General features: G+C 30.8%; 2 protein-coding genes and 2 long non-coding RNA genes across 5 annotated transcripts; 2 read left to right on the top strand and 2 right to left on the bottom strand.

Moving 5' to 3' along the window:
- The first annotated feature begins 2,573 nt into the window (after positions 1-2,573).
- Positions 2,574-3,266, top strand: LOC110225037. Its single transcript, XR_002329456.1, has 2 exons — positions 2,574-2,897; positions 3,015-3,266. It is a non-coding gene; the product is annotated as an uncharacterized LOC110225037 (long non-coding RNA).
- Positions 3,267-5,415: 2,149 nt separating this feature from the next.
- Positions 5,416-6,332, top strand: LOC110225128. Its single transcript, XR_002329538.1, has 3 exons — positions 5,416-5,513; positions 5,597-5,721; positions 6,115-6,332. It is a non-coding gene; the product is annotated as an uncharacterized LOC110225128 (long non-coding RNA).
- A 1,538-nt stretch (positions 6,333-7,870) lies between these two features.
- On the bottom strand, positions 7,871-9,014 carry LOC9327668. Its single transcript, XM_021015019.1, has one exon. The coding sequence runs from the start codon at positions 8,393-8,395 to the stop codon at positions 8,159-8,161; it is 237 nt and encodes a 78-aa protein (XP_020870678.1). The 5' UTR covers positions 8,396-9,014; the 3' UTR covers positions 7,871-8,158.
- Positions 9,015-10,901: 1,887 nt separating this feature from the next.
- Positions 10,902-13,882, bottom strand: LOC9327667 (probable serine/threonine-protein kinase At4g35230). Of its 2 annotated transcripts, none has more exons than XM_021011112.1 (7): positions 13,156-13,882; positions 12,948-13,083; positions 12,724-12,857; positions 12,540-12,645; positions 12,103-12,173; positions 11,549-12,010; positions 10,902-11,475 (listed from the first exon to the last, which is right to left on the bottom strand). In XM_021011112.1, exons 1-7 carry the CDS (start codon positions 13,513-13,515, stop codon positions 11,236-11,238), a joined length of 1,509 nt encoding a protein of 502 aa, XP_020866771.1. In that variant the 5' UTR covers positions 13,516-13,882; the 3' UTR covers positions 10,902-11,235. The 2 variants fall into 2 exon arrangements, with proteins under 2 accessions (XP_020866771.1, XP_002891605.1); XM_002891559.2 differs by having other exon boundaries at positions 12,103-12,188; positions 13,156-13,881.
- Positions 13,883-14,030: the final 148 nt, after the last annotated feature.

The following is a 14,030-nucleotide window of genomic DNA, read 5'->3' as shown; positions in this document are numbered from 1 at the left end:
AGATAATAAAATTATAAACTGTGAAAGATTTTTCTCTGTGTTGGAATGTAATACGTCTTCTAAACACCTCTATTTATAGCTGAAAGAAAGCGAAAATGTTGAGTTGCGTACTTAACTCTCCATCTACGCCACTAACACAAACTTACAACTTCTCTCTTAAGTCTATTGTTAATTAAGGCAATAATCTCACTTTAGAGTTTAGAGGTTACGTTCTTTCTATTTAGAGGTGCCTTTGGGAAAGAGTCATGAAGGTTCGTTTTTTTTAAAGTTCATTTTTAATAAAATTTCTAATGAAAATAAACGGTGAGAACAAAAAATGAATATAGATTCTAAGTAACTTTTACCCCAAATTTCAATTCAGCCCATCGATTAAACACCAATTTCGATTGCGGTTTTGAACTAATCGTACTCTATTTGCACTACAGGAAAACAGTCGTTTTGCGAGGGAAACCATCCCTCGCAAATTTGCGAGGGAATTGCAAGTAATTTGCTACGAAAATGACGCGCGTCGCACTTCCGTCGCAAAATTTGCGAGGGAAAGTTTCCTCGCAAAATTGCGAGGGACTTACGAGTACTTTGCGAGGAACAATATATTCTGTCGCAATTCTCCCGCACATACCTCGCAAATCTTTACCCTAAACCCTAAAATACATAAAAGTGTTTTGCGATCTTTGATTTGTATTTATAAATGTGAATCTAGGAGACCATATAATCAGACAAGTTGAATATATGGTGATGCATAAAAAAATGTTGTATAGGTTTCAATATTAACATTTTATTTTGAAAATGTTATAAACATTGATTCATATTATATAAAAACATAAGATCATCATTGACGTATTTGAGAAAAATGCACATTCGGACGAATTCGAAGTATATGATGAGAAAGTAGATTCTAATGTAGATAATTAACTTCCTAATGATTCAAAAAAATGAATCCGAATGATTTTTAGTAGTGTGTTGTTGTTTTTTTCAAATTGATTCTATTTTGCGAGGGTTTTGCGAAGGATACTAGTAATTCCCTAGCAAAACTAAACCCTAAATCAAGAGTTTGCAAGGGAATTGCATGGCTTTCGTAGCACTTCCCTCGCAAATCTTTACCCTAAATCCTAATTTATTTAAGATATTTAGTCATGTTTTTTTTTGCTGAGGGACTTACTAGAAATAGGAAAATGAAAATGAATAAGACATGTTTAATAATATTTAAGCATGTCATTGTGTTTTTTAAAAATCCTAATGAAGACTTTGCGAGGGATGATTTGATTTAAAAATCTATCTCATTACTCTCAAATCTTTCGCACAATTCTCAATAATGCATCACTAAACCTTATACCCTAAACCATTTACGAGGGATTTGCTACGGCCTCTTGCAATTCACTCGCAAAAGTCCTAAAAAAATTAGAAACAATTTTCAAGTTGCCTTCCAAAATATTTTAAACACAATTCCTAAAACCATAAACTCTAAAAACAAAATCTAGTTACAATAATATACCCAAAATCTAAGATCCAACACTTATAAAAACATTATAGTTTTTCAGGTCCAATATTTTTTCAAACCCTAACCCCAAATCTTAAACCTTAACTCCAAACCCTATACCTCAAACCTTAACCCCAAACCCTACACTACAATATATTTGTCACCAACTATATATTAACCAAATATAACTCTTCACAAACAACTTAATTAATTTTATATATATGTTATTTTATTTTTTTTCAAAACTAAAATCCAATACTTAGAAAAATGAAAGTTTTCAAAAAAATCAAAATTAAACTCACAAACTATAAAACCAAAGTTGATAATAAGTGATGAAATATATCAGCAAATTAATGACTTTGCAAATTCATCAAGATATTTTTAAAAATTTAATTAACCCTTAAAAGTTTTAAATCTAGTAATTTTTTTAACATAAAACACCAAAAATCTAATCTAAGAATTTATTTTCTACTAAAAAGGTATAATCCATCACTTCAAAAAAAATTAAATTCAAATTAAATCTTTCATTTTTCATGAGAGAATATTTTTGCATTTTTGTAACTTTTTATATAGGGGCTTTTGCGAAAATGCCCCTTTTTCAATGCCACTTTTAAAAAATGTCCCTTCTTTAAAACCTTATAAAAATGTTCTTAAAAATATAAGATTTACCTAAATATATATGTAACATTATTAAAACATACACAAACTACATTTCTATGTATCTAAAATCTTATAAATACTTTATAAATACCTTATAAATGCATTTTAAATACCTTTAAAAACCTTTAAAATATCTTGTAAAACCTTTGAAAAACCTTAAAAATTCTTTAAAATAACTTGTAAAACTTTTAAAAACACCTTATAAAACCTTATAAATACTTGGATCGAGTCTTCAAGTAGTAGTTACAATCCATAAGTACCTTATAAACCTAATAAAACTTTATAAAAATTTCAGATTTAAAAAAGGGCATTTTTTAAAATAGACATCTAAAAGGGGCATTTTTGAAAAAGAACACACCAAAATGGGCATTTTTAACAATTTCCCTTTTATATATCCAAATTACAGTTTATTTCAATAAAATAATGATTAAGAAGAGGAAAAAATATTGAGAGTTTCTGATTGGCTAATATATTGAGACAAGGATTGTACTTTTCCACCGTTGATAGCAAAAGATCAAGGGACCAAATTTTCTCCTTCTTTTTCTCCTTCTTCTTCTTGGTCTCGTTTGTTTCTTCAAGCTTTCTCATTTTCCAAACCCAAATCAATTAACTCTACCAATGGCTTCTCCTTAATTCTTTCACCTTCTTCCCAAGATCTAAAAGCTTTCGCCGTTCACGACCACCACATCTTGAAGGTTCGGCCGTCGCTCACACCACATCTGGAAGGTTCGGCCGTCGTTCACCATAACACATTTCAAAGGTTCGGTCGCCGTTCACCATCAACACCACCACCATTTCATATTAGATAGTTTTGTGGTTCTGTTTGTGTTTCTGATTTGGATCTAGTAAATATTGACTACAAACAATTGGAATCTAGGGATTAAGGGTATATTGCTAGAGACGGTGACAGAGGAGAGCGGCAGCGGAGGAGAACGGCGGTGGAACGGTGACAGAGGAGAGCGTTAGCGGAGGAGAATGGCTGCGAAGGAGAACGGGGTGGAGGAGTACGGCGGAGGGGTGCAGCAGAGGGCAAGCTTTGAAGCTTTTTAATTTTCTAATTTTTTTCACTAATTAAGTTTGTATTGATTAATTGTAATCAAAATTAATAAACAAATAATTTTGATATTTTGATTAACAACTAATAATCTAAAAAGAAAATCATGTTTGATATTTTAGTTTTATATATAATAGTAAAAATTTTAATAGAATTAAATTAAAAATAATATATATATATATAGTATGCATATATATAACATAATTTAAATTAAAAAATCAATTGTTTAAAAGAATTGTAGTTGCAAGACATTTGCTACCGTAAAAATTCCTCGCAAATTGCGCGTGTTTTGCGAGGGAAAAGGTTCCTAGCAAAATTTGCGAGGGAATTGCAACGTTAACCGATTTGCGAGACACGAATTGCGAAAAACTGTTGTTTCTCGCAAATCCCTTGCGAATGTCGTTTTGCAAGGGATTAGCAAGGAATCCTTCCCTCGCAAAACGCGTGTTTTCTTGTAGTGTTGGTAATATATAGAATAATTGATGTGTATATTAAATCAGCCACTCTTCTTTATTAATGAAATTTCTTTTTACACCAATGTTCTAGAATATACTACTCATACTAGGATATGAGGGTTAAGTTTTTTTTTTTTTATATTTAATTTTTATGAACTGATGAATTTTTTTGTGTATAGTATTTGTTGTTGTTGTTGTTTTTGTTGTTGTTGTTGTTGATTCTAAAAATATGATTGATAGTCTACGGGTTTGTAGTCAGTCGTAAATTTCCGAGATTATGTAGTCTAATGTTATTTTGTCTTTTATATGGTTTTCTTCAATTTTTTTTTTTTTATAAACTTATGATATTTTTTGTTATATAGATTTTTGGTATACCGCGGTAAATATATATATATATATATATATAAATATATGTATATATTTTGTTATAAACTTATGAGATTGTTGTATTAATGTTTTATGTTTTATTGGTATAACTTATGTTTGATTTTGGGTACATTGCAGGTAAATTTTATTTATAACTAAAAATATAAATTTTAAGTTATATTTATTTTGTTAATATTATTTGTTTTATTTAGTGTTTAAGATTGTATAATTGTATTTTGATTGTTAATTTTAGGGTTTCACCCGTGGTATACCGTCACGTATTAATATTGACCAAAACCTGTCCCACCATATAACCTTGTCCTGTGAAATAAAAAAGTCATTTTGTTATTTTTCTTTTTAATAATACTTTTATTTAAAAGACATATAATTCAAGTTAATTTAATTTTTTTTATTTTAAATAGATTACACAATCACATAACAGTTTGATTCAAAATATAATAAGGTATTTCATGAAATAAATAATTTATTTTACTCGAATAAATAATTAATTTTACTAATAAATAATTTGGCTAGATATTATTGTTTGTATTATTGATAGACAATTCTTCAGAGAAGTTGAGTAAGGTTTAAAAATCGCTTTAACTTTATGATATTGATAAGTCTAATATTATTTTGTCTTCTATTTACTTCTTTTTCATAATAATTATTTGTGTTTTATGGTAATAGTATTATTAGTTTTATTTGGTAAAATTTTTTTATTATGAAATTGTAATCTTAATCTACTTAAAAAAAATAAGCCCACTAAGTAATATTGAAGCCGAACATTATAAGCCCAATAGAAGTATTTACGTTTTGGAAAAAAAAAATTGATGAAACTAAATTTTGGATCTAAAAATAAATCATTCCTCGTCAATAAAAAAAAAAGCAGACGAAAAAAAAAATCTGCAAAACCTCTCGAAAGCGATTTTCTTCAACCTCTCACCGATTTTACCACCAAACCGTGATTCTTTTCTGTTTGAATTACATGATCCGATTATAGTCGGTTATACATGTTCATAGCTTCGCCAGTTGCTCGGATTTGAATCTAATTTCAGGGCAACGTTTCACGATACGCACAGACCAGAAGAGTCTAAAGCACTTGCTGGAACAAAGGTGTAAGTAATTTTGACTCTTCGCTTGTAATTTTTGATTGAATAAGTAGCTTCTGAACCAGTAATTGATGGCTGTAAATTTAATTTGTTTACAAAAACGAATTGAATTTGGATTTGATTAATTTGGATTTTAATTTGTTTACAATAACTCATATGACAAAACATTCTTCTCCTTTAGACTCTTCTTCAATCCTATTTATATATATTCATCCTTCTGAGTCATTCTTCAATCTTATTCATTGATCTGAGTTATTTTGCGTGCTCCTTCAAATCTTGACAATGGTAGTGAACGTTGATGCAGAGTACCTCAAAGAGATAGAGAAGACTCGTAGAGACCTTTGAGCTCTCATCTCTTCCAGAAACTGTGCTCCCATTATGCTCCGTCTTGCGTAAGATCTTTGCTCTCAGAATCATTCTCCGTTTTCCTTTCTTGTCTTAATCTTTCCAAATGCAAATTATTGTGTGCATATAGATGGCATGATGCAGGAACCTATGATGCCAAGAAGAAAACCGGAGGTCCCAATGGATCTATCAGGTTCAAGAAAGAGCTAAACCGTCCACACAACAAAGGTTTGGAGAAGGCAGTCGCTTTTTGTGGTGAGTTTATGATCAAACCTTGACTCCGTTGTTTAGAGAGTGGAAATGAACGCCTATTTATAGAGTTTGGATAGTTAGTATGTTATAGGGTTTAGAGAATATATAAAAATCTTGATGACCAAGCATTTCGTATAATTCGAGATCTTTAAATTGGGAAATACAGAGAATATGCTAGGGTGATGCTTAAACAAATTAGGATAAAATCTTTTGGTTATGAAGCAATTTCCTTTTCGATAAGGTGAAATGAATATCGAATCATATGTAGGAAACAAATGATAAATGTAGCATTAAAATAGGAAACAATTTGCCTTACGAAATCAATTTGTTATATCTATATATATTCTCCATATCTTTCAATTATGAGAAACTAAATGTTTTTTGCCTTGAATATAGGAAGAAACAAAAATGGAATGATTTGGTGAATAAATTTCGGGTAGATAATCACAAAGAATGTAAGATCCGATTGTCTCCAAGTCGGGTCGAAATAAATGATTTCCGGGTCAAATTTTAACCCGATTAGGGACCCCAAAAAGTGTTGCAAAAATGTATAGTAGATTATTCAGCCACTGTTCGTTTACTACATAAAATGTGATACTAATGCCTATTATGCATACCATAAGTGTGTCTAACTTCTAAAATAAAATAAAACATGTTATGTATACTAATACATATATCAAAATTTTAAGAGATATATCACATGGTATTTAGTATATATAGGTGAACTTCTGAACAAAAAAAAAAAAAAAAAAAAAAACAACACTGAACTTTACCTCCATTTTAATTCATCGATTGAAGACAATTTCAATGGCGGTTTGAACTATTGTACTCTCTTTGGCATGTAATCATGGTTATGATTACTAAATCAGTCAATTTAATACTAGTGGATTTGCTTTTACTTCAATGTTCTATAATATTCTACTCAGATTAAAACTGGCATGTGTTGGCATCAAAAATATTTCCAGTAAAAATTGTTGTTACTACACAAAGTGTGTACTAATATATAATGAACATACAAAAAACGTGAGCTGACTGCTAAGAGAAAAATCTATACTAATATATATGTATCAAAATCGCCTTTTACATCTTGGGTTAACAAGATAGAATGTTTGGTTGCCAAAAAAAAAATTAAAAAAAAAGAATAGACCCGACCTCTGACTTTGAGCATAAACATTTGAGGTTGTGTTTGATCAATGACGATGGAGCTCAATAAGCTACAACAATTTTGATAACTAAAGTCATTTATATGTAAAGCAGGCCGAGAAGCAGATTAAAAACAAAACCAAAATGTGGTATTTAGATCAATTATTATTGATATAATGCGTTAAGGTTTGGATCTGTTGTCAAGATTTTGATCTTGCTACTATTCACTAAAATTTAACACCCAACAACAATGATATATATACTTATTAGGGTATTAATTAAGCACCCATTACCTATTGAGTTTTTATATACTGTATTAATAAATAATAAAATATAAATGTTTACTTTTTTCTGCATTAGTTAATTGACGCACCTAGTTAGATCCACATGTAGATATGATTCGATAAAGCCCATGGGTCTTCTATCAAGACTTTACTTCTATTAGTGAGCATTAACATTTAACATACTAAACAATTTGTTACATTCTCTATCTGAAAATATTTTTATCACAGATTATTAGGAGACGTAACTTGGGGTGATAAACAAAACAGTAAGTAGTGATTATGACGAAGGAAAACGTGTTACCAAGAGTATTTCTTTCTCGGATCAAAAATTATTTTTGAATTTTCTCCACAAGTTCATTTATTTGTTGTAAAGAATTTGTAATTTTCAATGGACATATAAGGAAATGAAAGAAAAACAGTCTTTAGTTTATTTTTTATCCCCAATTCAATGCCTTGGTCAAGACCATTTCATTGTCGGTCTGACTATTTTAATCTCTTTAATATGTAATATTTATATTGTAGGATTAAACATAATTACAAGATTTTAAACTCTAGACTTAACTTATACAGATTTTTGATGATATATAATGTATATATAACTTGAGTAAATATATCTTTTTTAAAGGGTTTCCTATGTAGCTGATTTCTGAGACATTCTCTTATGGGAATTTTCAAAGAACACAACTTTGGTAAAAAAAAATGAGAATGATTTTCTAATCTTTCTCTGTTTTGATCCCAATAAAATAGACTCTTTAGAGGATGTGAGTCATATAGAAGAAGAAGAAAAGAAAGGCACACATTTGAACCAACCATGCATATTCAAATATAATTAAAACTCATAAGAGTTTCCCAATTATTTACTTACAAGAAAGTCTCACTGGACTTAAATAGTTCAAGAAAACTAAATTAATTAACTTGTCTAACACTCCTCACAAGCTTTTAGACACATAGAACCATCTCAATTATTTATTTATCTATACGAGGAGCTTGACTGGAAAAGTAAGAGTAACCTATCACTGAGGGGTTTCCTTCATAACTTCTTTCCTCTTCTCAAGTTCTTCCAACTTCATTCTCTTATCAGTTAGCTTCTTCTTGGACTTTTCAATGGCACCAAAATCAGGTCGACCAATTGAATGATTAAGTAGCCCGTCCTCCCTCACGAGGTTCTTAATTTCATCCTTCAGCTGCGTAATTTCACGACACAGCTCTTCAAAACGAGTAGACCCACTAGTGTTTCCAACATTAGCCATTTTTCACAAAGATTTCAAACGAAAAGAAAGATAATAAAATTATAAAACTGTGAAAGATTTTTCTATGTGTTGGAATGTAATACCTCTTCTAAACACCTCTATTTATAGCTGAAAGAAAGTTAAAATGTTGAGTTGCATACTTAACTCTCCATCTACGCCACTTACACAAACTTACAACTTCTCTCTTAAGTCTATGGTTAATTAAGGCAATAATCTCACTTTAAAGTTTAGAGGTTACGTTCTTTCTATTTAGAGGTGCCTTTAGAAAAGAGTCATGAAGGTTCGTTTTTCTGAAAATTCATTTTTGGTAAAATATCCAATGAAAATAAATTGTGAGAAAAAAAAATGAATATAGATTTTAAGTAACTTTTACCCTAATATCAATTCAGCCCATCGATTAGACAACAATTTCAATGGCGGTTTTGAACTAATCTTACTCTATTTGGTATGGAATAATGGCTTTGATTACTAAATCATCTACTCTTTTTTTATTAATGAATTTTCTTTCTACACCAATGTTTTAATATACTACTCATATTATTCAGCCACTGTTTGTTACTACTACTACGTTACATATCTGCAACAAGTTCTTTGGTTTGCTAACCAAACTATCTTCTTATTAAACCCACGAGATTAAAAAAATGATTTTGATATATGTGTTATTACTAGTTACTAGGACTCCGGACCCCCGCGATGTCGCGGGAGAAAATATTTCAAAAATCATTTAAAAAAATATCAAACAAAAATTAATAATAACGATAGTAAATGATTAAATGTTATAAAAATTTATAAAATAAACTTAAAGTTGCAATTTTTCGTTAAATAAAATAAATTTTGTAATGGTTCAACTAAACGGTTGCAACCATTTTATTAAAGGTTACGATAAAAAGATGCAACCGTAAAATATATTTACTTAGATTGCAACTTTCTCAAAACACATAACATAAAGTATATTTTTAGTTTAAAAATAAATAAATAAAATATTGCGATATATCAAAAGTTGTAACGGTTCGTCAAGTTTGTCAAATAAACTAAAGATTACAACGGTTTGTAAAACAAAACCAAAAATTGCAATGATTGGTCAAATAAACCAAATATTTCAACGGTTCAATTAAACGATTACAAACTTATTTAAATATATTTTAGTAATTAAAAATTAAAAATATTAATTTATAAAAAGTTATACCGAGAGACGCGACGGTAGTTAATTAGATGTTATAGCAATCTTATTATTGTTTATTTTCTCGACCGACATACGCATATTGTGAATTTCTCTACCTAAGTGTTTGGTTAGAGTGAGTTGAAGCTCGATTGTCAAACAAACCATCAACTTATAATGCATTTATATTTATATTGATGAATTAATTGAGTAAAAAAATTTATTCCTTTAATATTCATGTGATGAACTGGAATCATTGTTTTTTTCCTAATAGCGGAGATTTTTTCTGGATTATTATATCATTTGAAACGGTTCATTTGACGTCTTCCACATTTAAAGCGACCAACACATATGAAAAATATAGTAGATAGCCATATTGCTTGAGGATGTCTTCTCATATTTGGACTTTGTAATAATGTTAATGCAACATCAATATTTTGTTGTATACAACCCATATATATTGCCTTAAGGTAGAAAGCATCATTGTTATCATATGTAATTGTTAAATAAAAAAATTCACTGTATAATCCCCTCAATTCTGAGAAAAAAAATTGTTGGCATCTTCATTAACTTTTTATATTTAAAATTGATTAAAACTTTTTCATTTTCAAAATCATTCCAAAAATCTTTGGTTAAATGAAGAATTAGAAGTTTTTCTTCAATATTAAAAAAGTGTATGTTTAGAAATAATTTAGACAGTATAGAATTTGATTCCATTTGACATATAATTTCTTTTGAATTCATCGTAGAACAAATAATCGTTGTAGCAAGACAAAAAATTGAAATTTCGAAAAGAAAGACAATATATAGAGTTGAAAAGACACGATTTTACAACTATTCGATAAGTCCATTACGTAGACGAATGTGTCCGTTACAGCTTTAATGTGTGGGGCTCATTTCAATTACGTATGTCCAAATTATTTAAACCTCTATATTATTGTTTTTCCATGATATCACGTAAATGTTAAATGAATGATATAATTAAGGAGTTATACTACAAAATATATCCATATGTAAACTATGAAATAAAACCAATTTTATATGTAGTTTACTGGTTTACGTAAAAAGAAATTCAATAAAACAGCATGACCGTACAAAAATAACTATAAGAAAAACAATCATAAATATTTAAATGAAAGGTTGCAATAAAAAGACGCAACCGTTCAGATTTGCAAATGGTATTTATTGAAAACGACATAACCGTAAAAAAATAACCGATTAAAACGAAAATTACGATAAAAAGACGCAACCAAAATAACCGATTTAAATGAAATGTTGCGATAAAAAGACGCAACCATTCAGATGTGCAAATGGTATTTATTAGATTGCTATTATATATAGATTAGTACATGTACATAACATGATTTTATGAAGCTCAATCAGAAACAACTAAATTCACTAATATGTAACGTAGGCAGAGAAACATATTGAAAATAATAACATTGTATTTAAATCAATAGAAATGTAATTCGTCGAATTTTTGAATTTATTGTCAAATTTTAATTTTATTACTGATCAGTAAAATAACACCCTAATGGCATTTTTTTTTTTATCCCCAATTCAAATCATCGGTCAAGACATTTTCTAATGAATATTTGTGTTCATATACATCCCCGATTCACTAAACACAGATCATTGTTTTTAGTTAATCCAAATATGCTTTGTAGTAAATGAGTCTACTTTATGAGCCTCTCTTATCTTCCAAGATCAAGGCTTCTTTTAGCATGTTAGCTGAATCTTCGACCATATTCAGCTTTGAAAGAGCCACTGCCTGAAGGTAAAATGCAGTTGGCCAGTCGGAGTAAACACATTGTGCTTGCATCGCGTCTCGAAGTGCTGCATCTGGTTGGTCGCAGAAGAGATAGCACATGCTTCTTCGTGCATAAACAGTAGGAGAGATCATGATTCCTGTTTCTATGAACTGAAAAATCAAAAAAAAGTATTAGGAAAAAGTGGATAAAATTTTCGAGTATCGATTGTTTTTTGGGCCATGCCTGAGTATATTTTTCGATAGCAGATTCGAAATTTTTGTTCCGAAAAGCCGAATCGCCTTGTTGTCTAGTGTTGCACACATCTTTTATCTGTTGAGCCCATTGCTGGAAAGAGAGCTCGCAAGTAACTTCATCTTCTTTGTACTCCATTGCTTCAAGAATCTGATGAAGAGCTTCAAGGTCCTTTTGGTGACATGCATCGTAAATTAAAGATTTCGGGCGTTCCATTTCAAGCTTTTCAAGTTTTGAAATGCCAAGCATAGTATAGGACGGAACATCTAGTTTTTGTTGAAGTGTAGCGATAACTGAGATAATATCTCTAATTTCTGGCCGTTCATTAGGGTTATTGTGAAGGCATTTGGAAGCCAAATCAAACACCATGGCTGCGTCTTCCTCAGGATAGTTTCCTTCTAAATGTGAATCCATCAAGACAATTAAGTTTTGCTTTTGAATTGTATCGACCGCCTGAGTACAGAGAGTGCAATAAAAGACATGTCATTGTGGAAATAGAAACCAAACCAATTTGCAAGGTTACTAGATAAATTTGTGTAACTCACATGACTTGGAGGAATGTGTTTCCCACTAAGAAGATCCAAAAGAAACGTCCCAAAGCTGAAGACAACACTCTCTGGAATTAACGTACCTACAATATTTATATACATCATGTGCCACAAAAAGGTACAAAAGTCTTACAATGAACAATTATATTGTCACATCATTCATGTATTAACGTTTTAAGCGCAATAAAGAGTTAATAAGATAGACCCGTGATCCATTTGCTAAGTGGATCAAATCATTGAAGTTCATAATTCATCAAGCATACAAAGTAGAAGACAAGTTACGGAAATGCTTGTTGGACAAGCAATCTCTTAAATTATTATATTTTCTTTTTCATTTTTTTGGCACAACAAATGGGAAGATGAAAATACTAGTGAGAAACTGACTAATAAGATCATATAAGTTTCGTAAGAAGACTGTAGAACAAAGACGTTACCACTTCTAAGATATTCGGGCGGTGTATAAGCAAGATTTGTGCTGAAGTTTTTGCCATCTTTGCTATTTTTCATCCATCCAAAACATGAAAGCCGAGGACTTCCATTCTGCATGACAACAACAACAACATCAACACCAAAGTTTTTTTTTATATAAAAACCATTAAATATGTGCAATGGAATTACCTCATCAAAGAGAACCCTACAAGTATTGAGATCATGGTACAATTTGAGTCCACTCTGTCTACAATATTCTAAAGCTTCAGCTACATAAAGTGCAACTCTCAATCGCATAGCCCACTCCATGGTTTGTTTCTCCCCTGTAATTCGAGGCAATAAAGGCAAAAAAAAACTCAGGTACTTGTGGACCAAGTAAAGACAAGAAGGTAACGTTTGGGGTATGATCATACAATGAAATAGATGTTTGGTTAGGCTTTGATTAGGCATGTACTCCGATACAAGCAACCTTTCATCTCCATCACAACAATAACCTATCAAATTCACCAGTCTTACGTGCCTCAAATTCCCGATAGCCCGCGCTTCTGCCTGCATAGGAGAGCAATTAGTATAACCTTTTGGATACAAGAATTTGAGATTTGAGCAATTTCAAACACATACAGCGAATTGTTTAGGATCAGGCCATGTTGTTTTGGAGAATTTTTTAACGGCGATAAGACGTTTATCTTTGTCACTCTTAATGCAGCCTTGATAAACAACGTTTGGTTCTTGATCAGAACAAACCGATACGACAGCGTTTTTGTTGAAATTGTTCGTAGCGTCACGAAGAACCGATGCCGAGAACTCGGAGAAGTCCGGCACGGCGGAAAAAAGCCATCCCCTGCCTTCATTAACGTTAGGATGACGGTGGCGATTACCGCGTTTGGCTCCTTTTCCACGGCGGCCGGAAATATCGTCGGAGGGGATTTTCTTGTCATGCAATGACGACGGTTTCAAGAATGACGATTGACAACAACCCATGAGTCAACTCGTCATTAACATTAACGGCGTTTCTTTTAGTTTTTTTTTTTGTCTCCGGCGGCGTTTTGACGTCACCGTCGTCGCCGAGAGAGAGAGAAAAAAGATTGGTCACTTTGTCATCTCCTCTTCTTTCGCTTTTACAACTTCCTCAATTCCTACGTACGTCTTGCAATGAATCGTTGGTTTCAACAATATAAGGGTACTCTTGTAATTTTCATCTAACTGAACATTTCAATTCACCAATTTCTCTCGCTCGATATTTTATGTTTTAATTTGTTTAAGAAAAGAACTTGAGTCAATTAGATCATTATCCCACGTTTTTATAACCAAATATTCCCAAAAATATATGGTTGATTTTTATTAAATATAGTTTCATAAACTCTTATAATCCCAGATTCATTTCCTTTATAATTTTATATTAACTTGACAATTTTCACATTTCTATTGGTCGAGTGACTGTGCTTTTTTATCTTATGAAGGATTTATCTTAAAGTTTCATTGATATGCTCTTTTAA

This window comes from Arabidopsis lyrata (assembly GCF_000004255.2).
Source record: "Arabidopsis lyrata subsp. lyrata unplaced genomic scaffold ARALYscaffold_1, whole genome shotgun sequence".
Taxonomy (NCBI): domain Eukaryota; kingdom Viridiplantae; phylum Streptophyta; class Magnoliopsida; order Brassicales; family Brassicaceae; genus Arabidopsis; species Arabidopsis lyrata.
This window is presented reverse-complemented; position numbering and strand designations above follow the sequence as displayed.

Excerpts from the sequence above, each read along its gene's own strand:
- LOC9327668 (XM_021015019.1), bottom strand. The coding sequence starts at position 8,395 with ATGGCTAATGTTGGAAACACTAGTGGGTCTACTCGTTTTGAAGAGCTG.
- LOC9327667 (XM_002891559.2), bottom strand. The coding sequence starts at position 13,515 with ATGGGTTGTTGTCAATCGTCATTCTTGAAACCGTCGTCATTGCATGAC. Across the intron at positions 12,189-12,539 it reads GCCCGAATATCTTAGAAGTG|GTACGTTAATTCCAGAGAGT; the intron begins GTAACGTCTTTG and ends TAAATATTGTAG. Across the intron at positions 11,476-11,548 it reads CTATCGAAAAATATACTCAG|TTCATAGAAACAGGAATCAT; the intron begins GCATGGCCCAAA and ends TTGATTTTTCAG.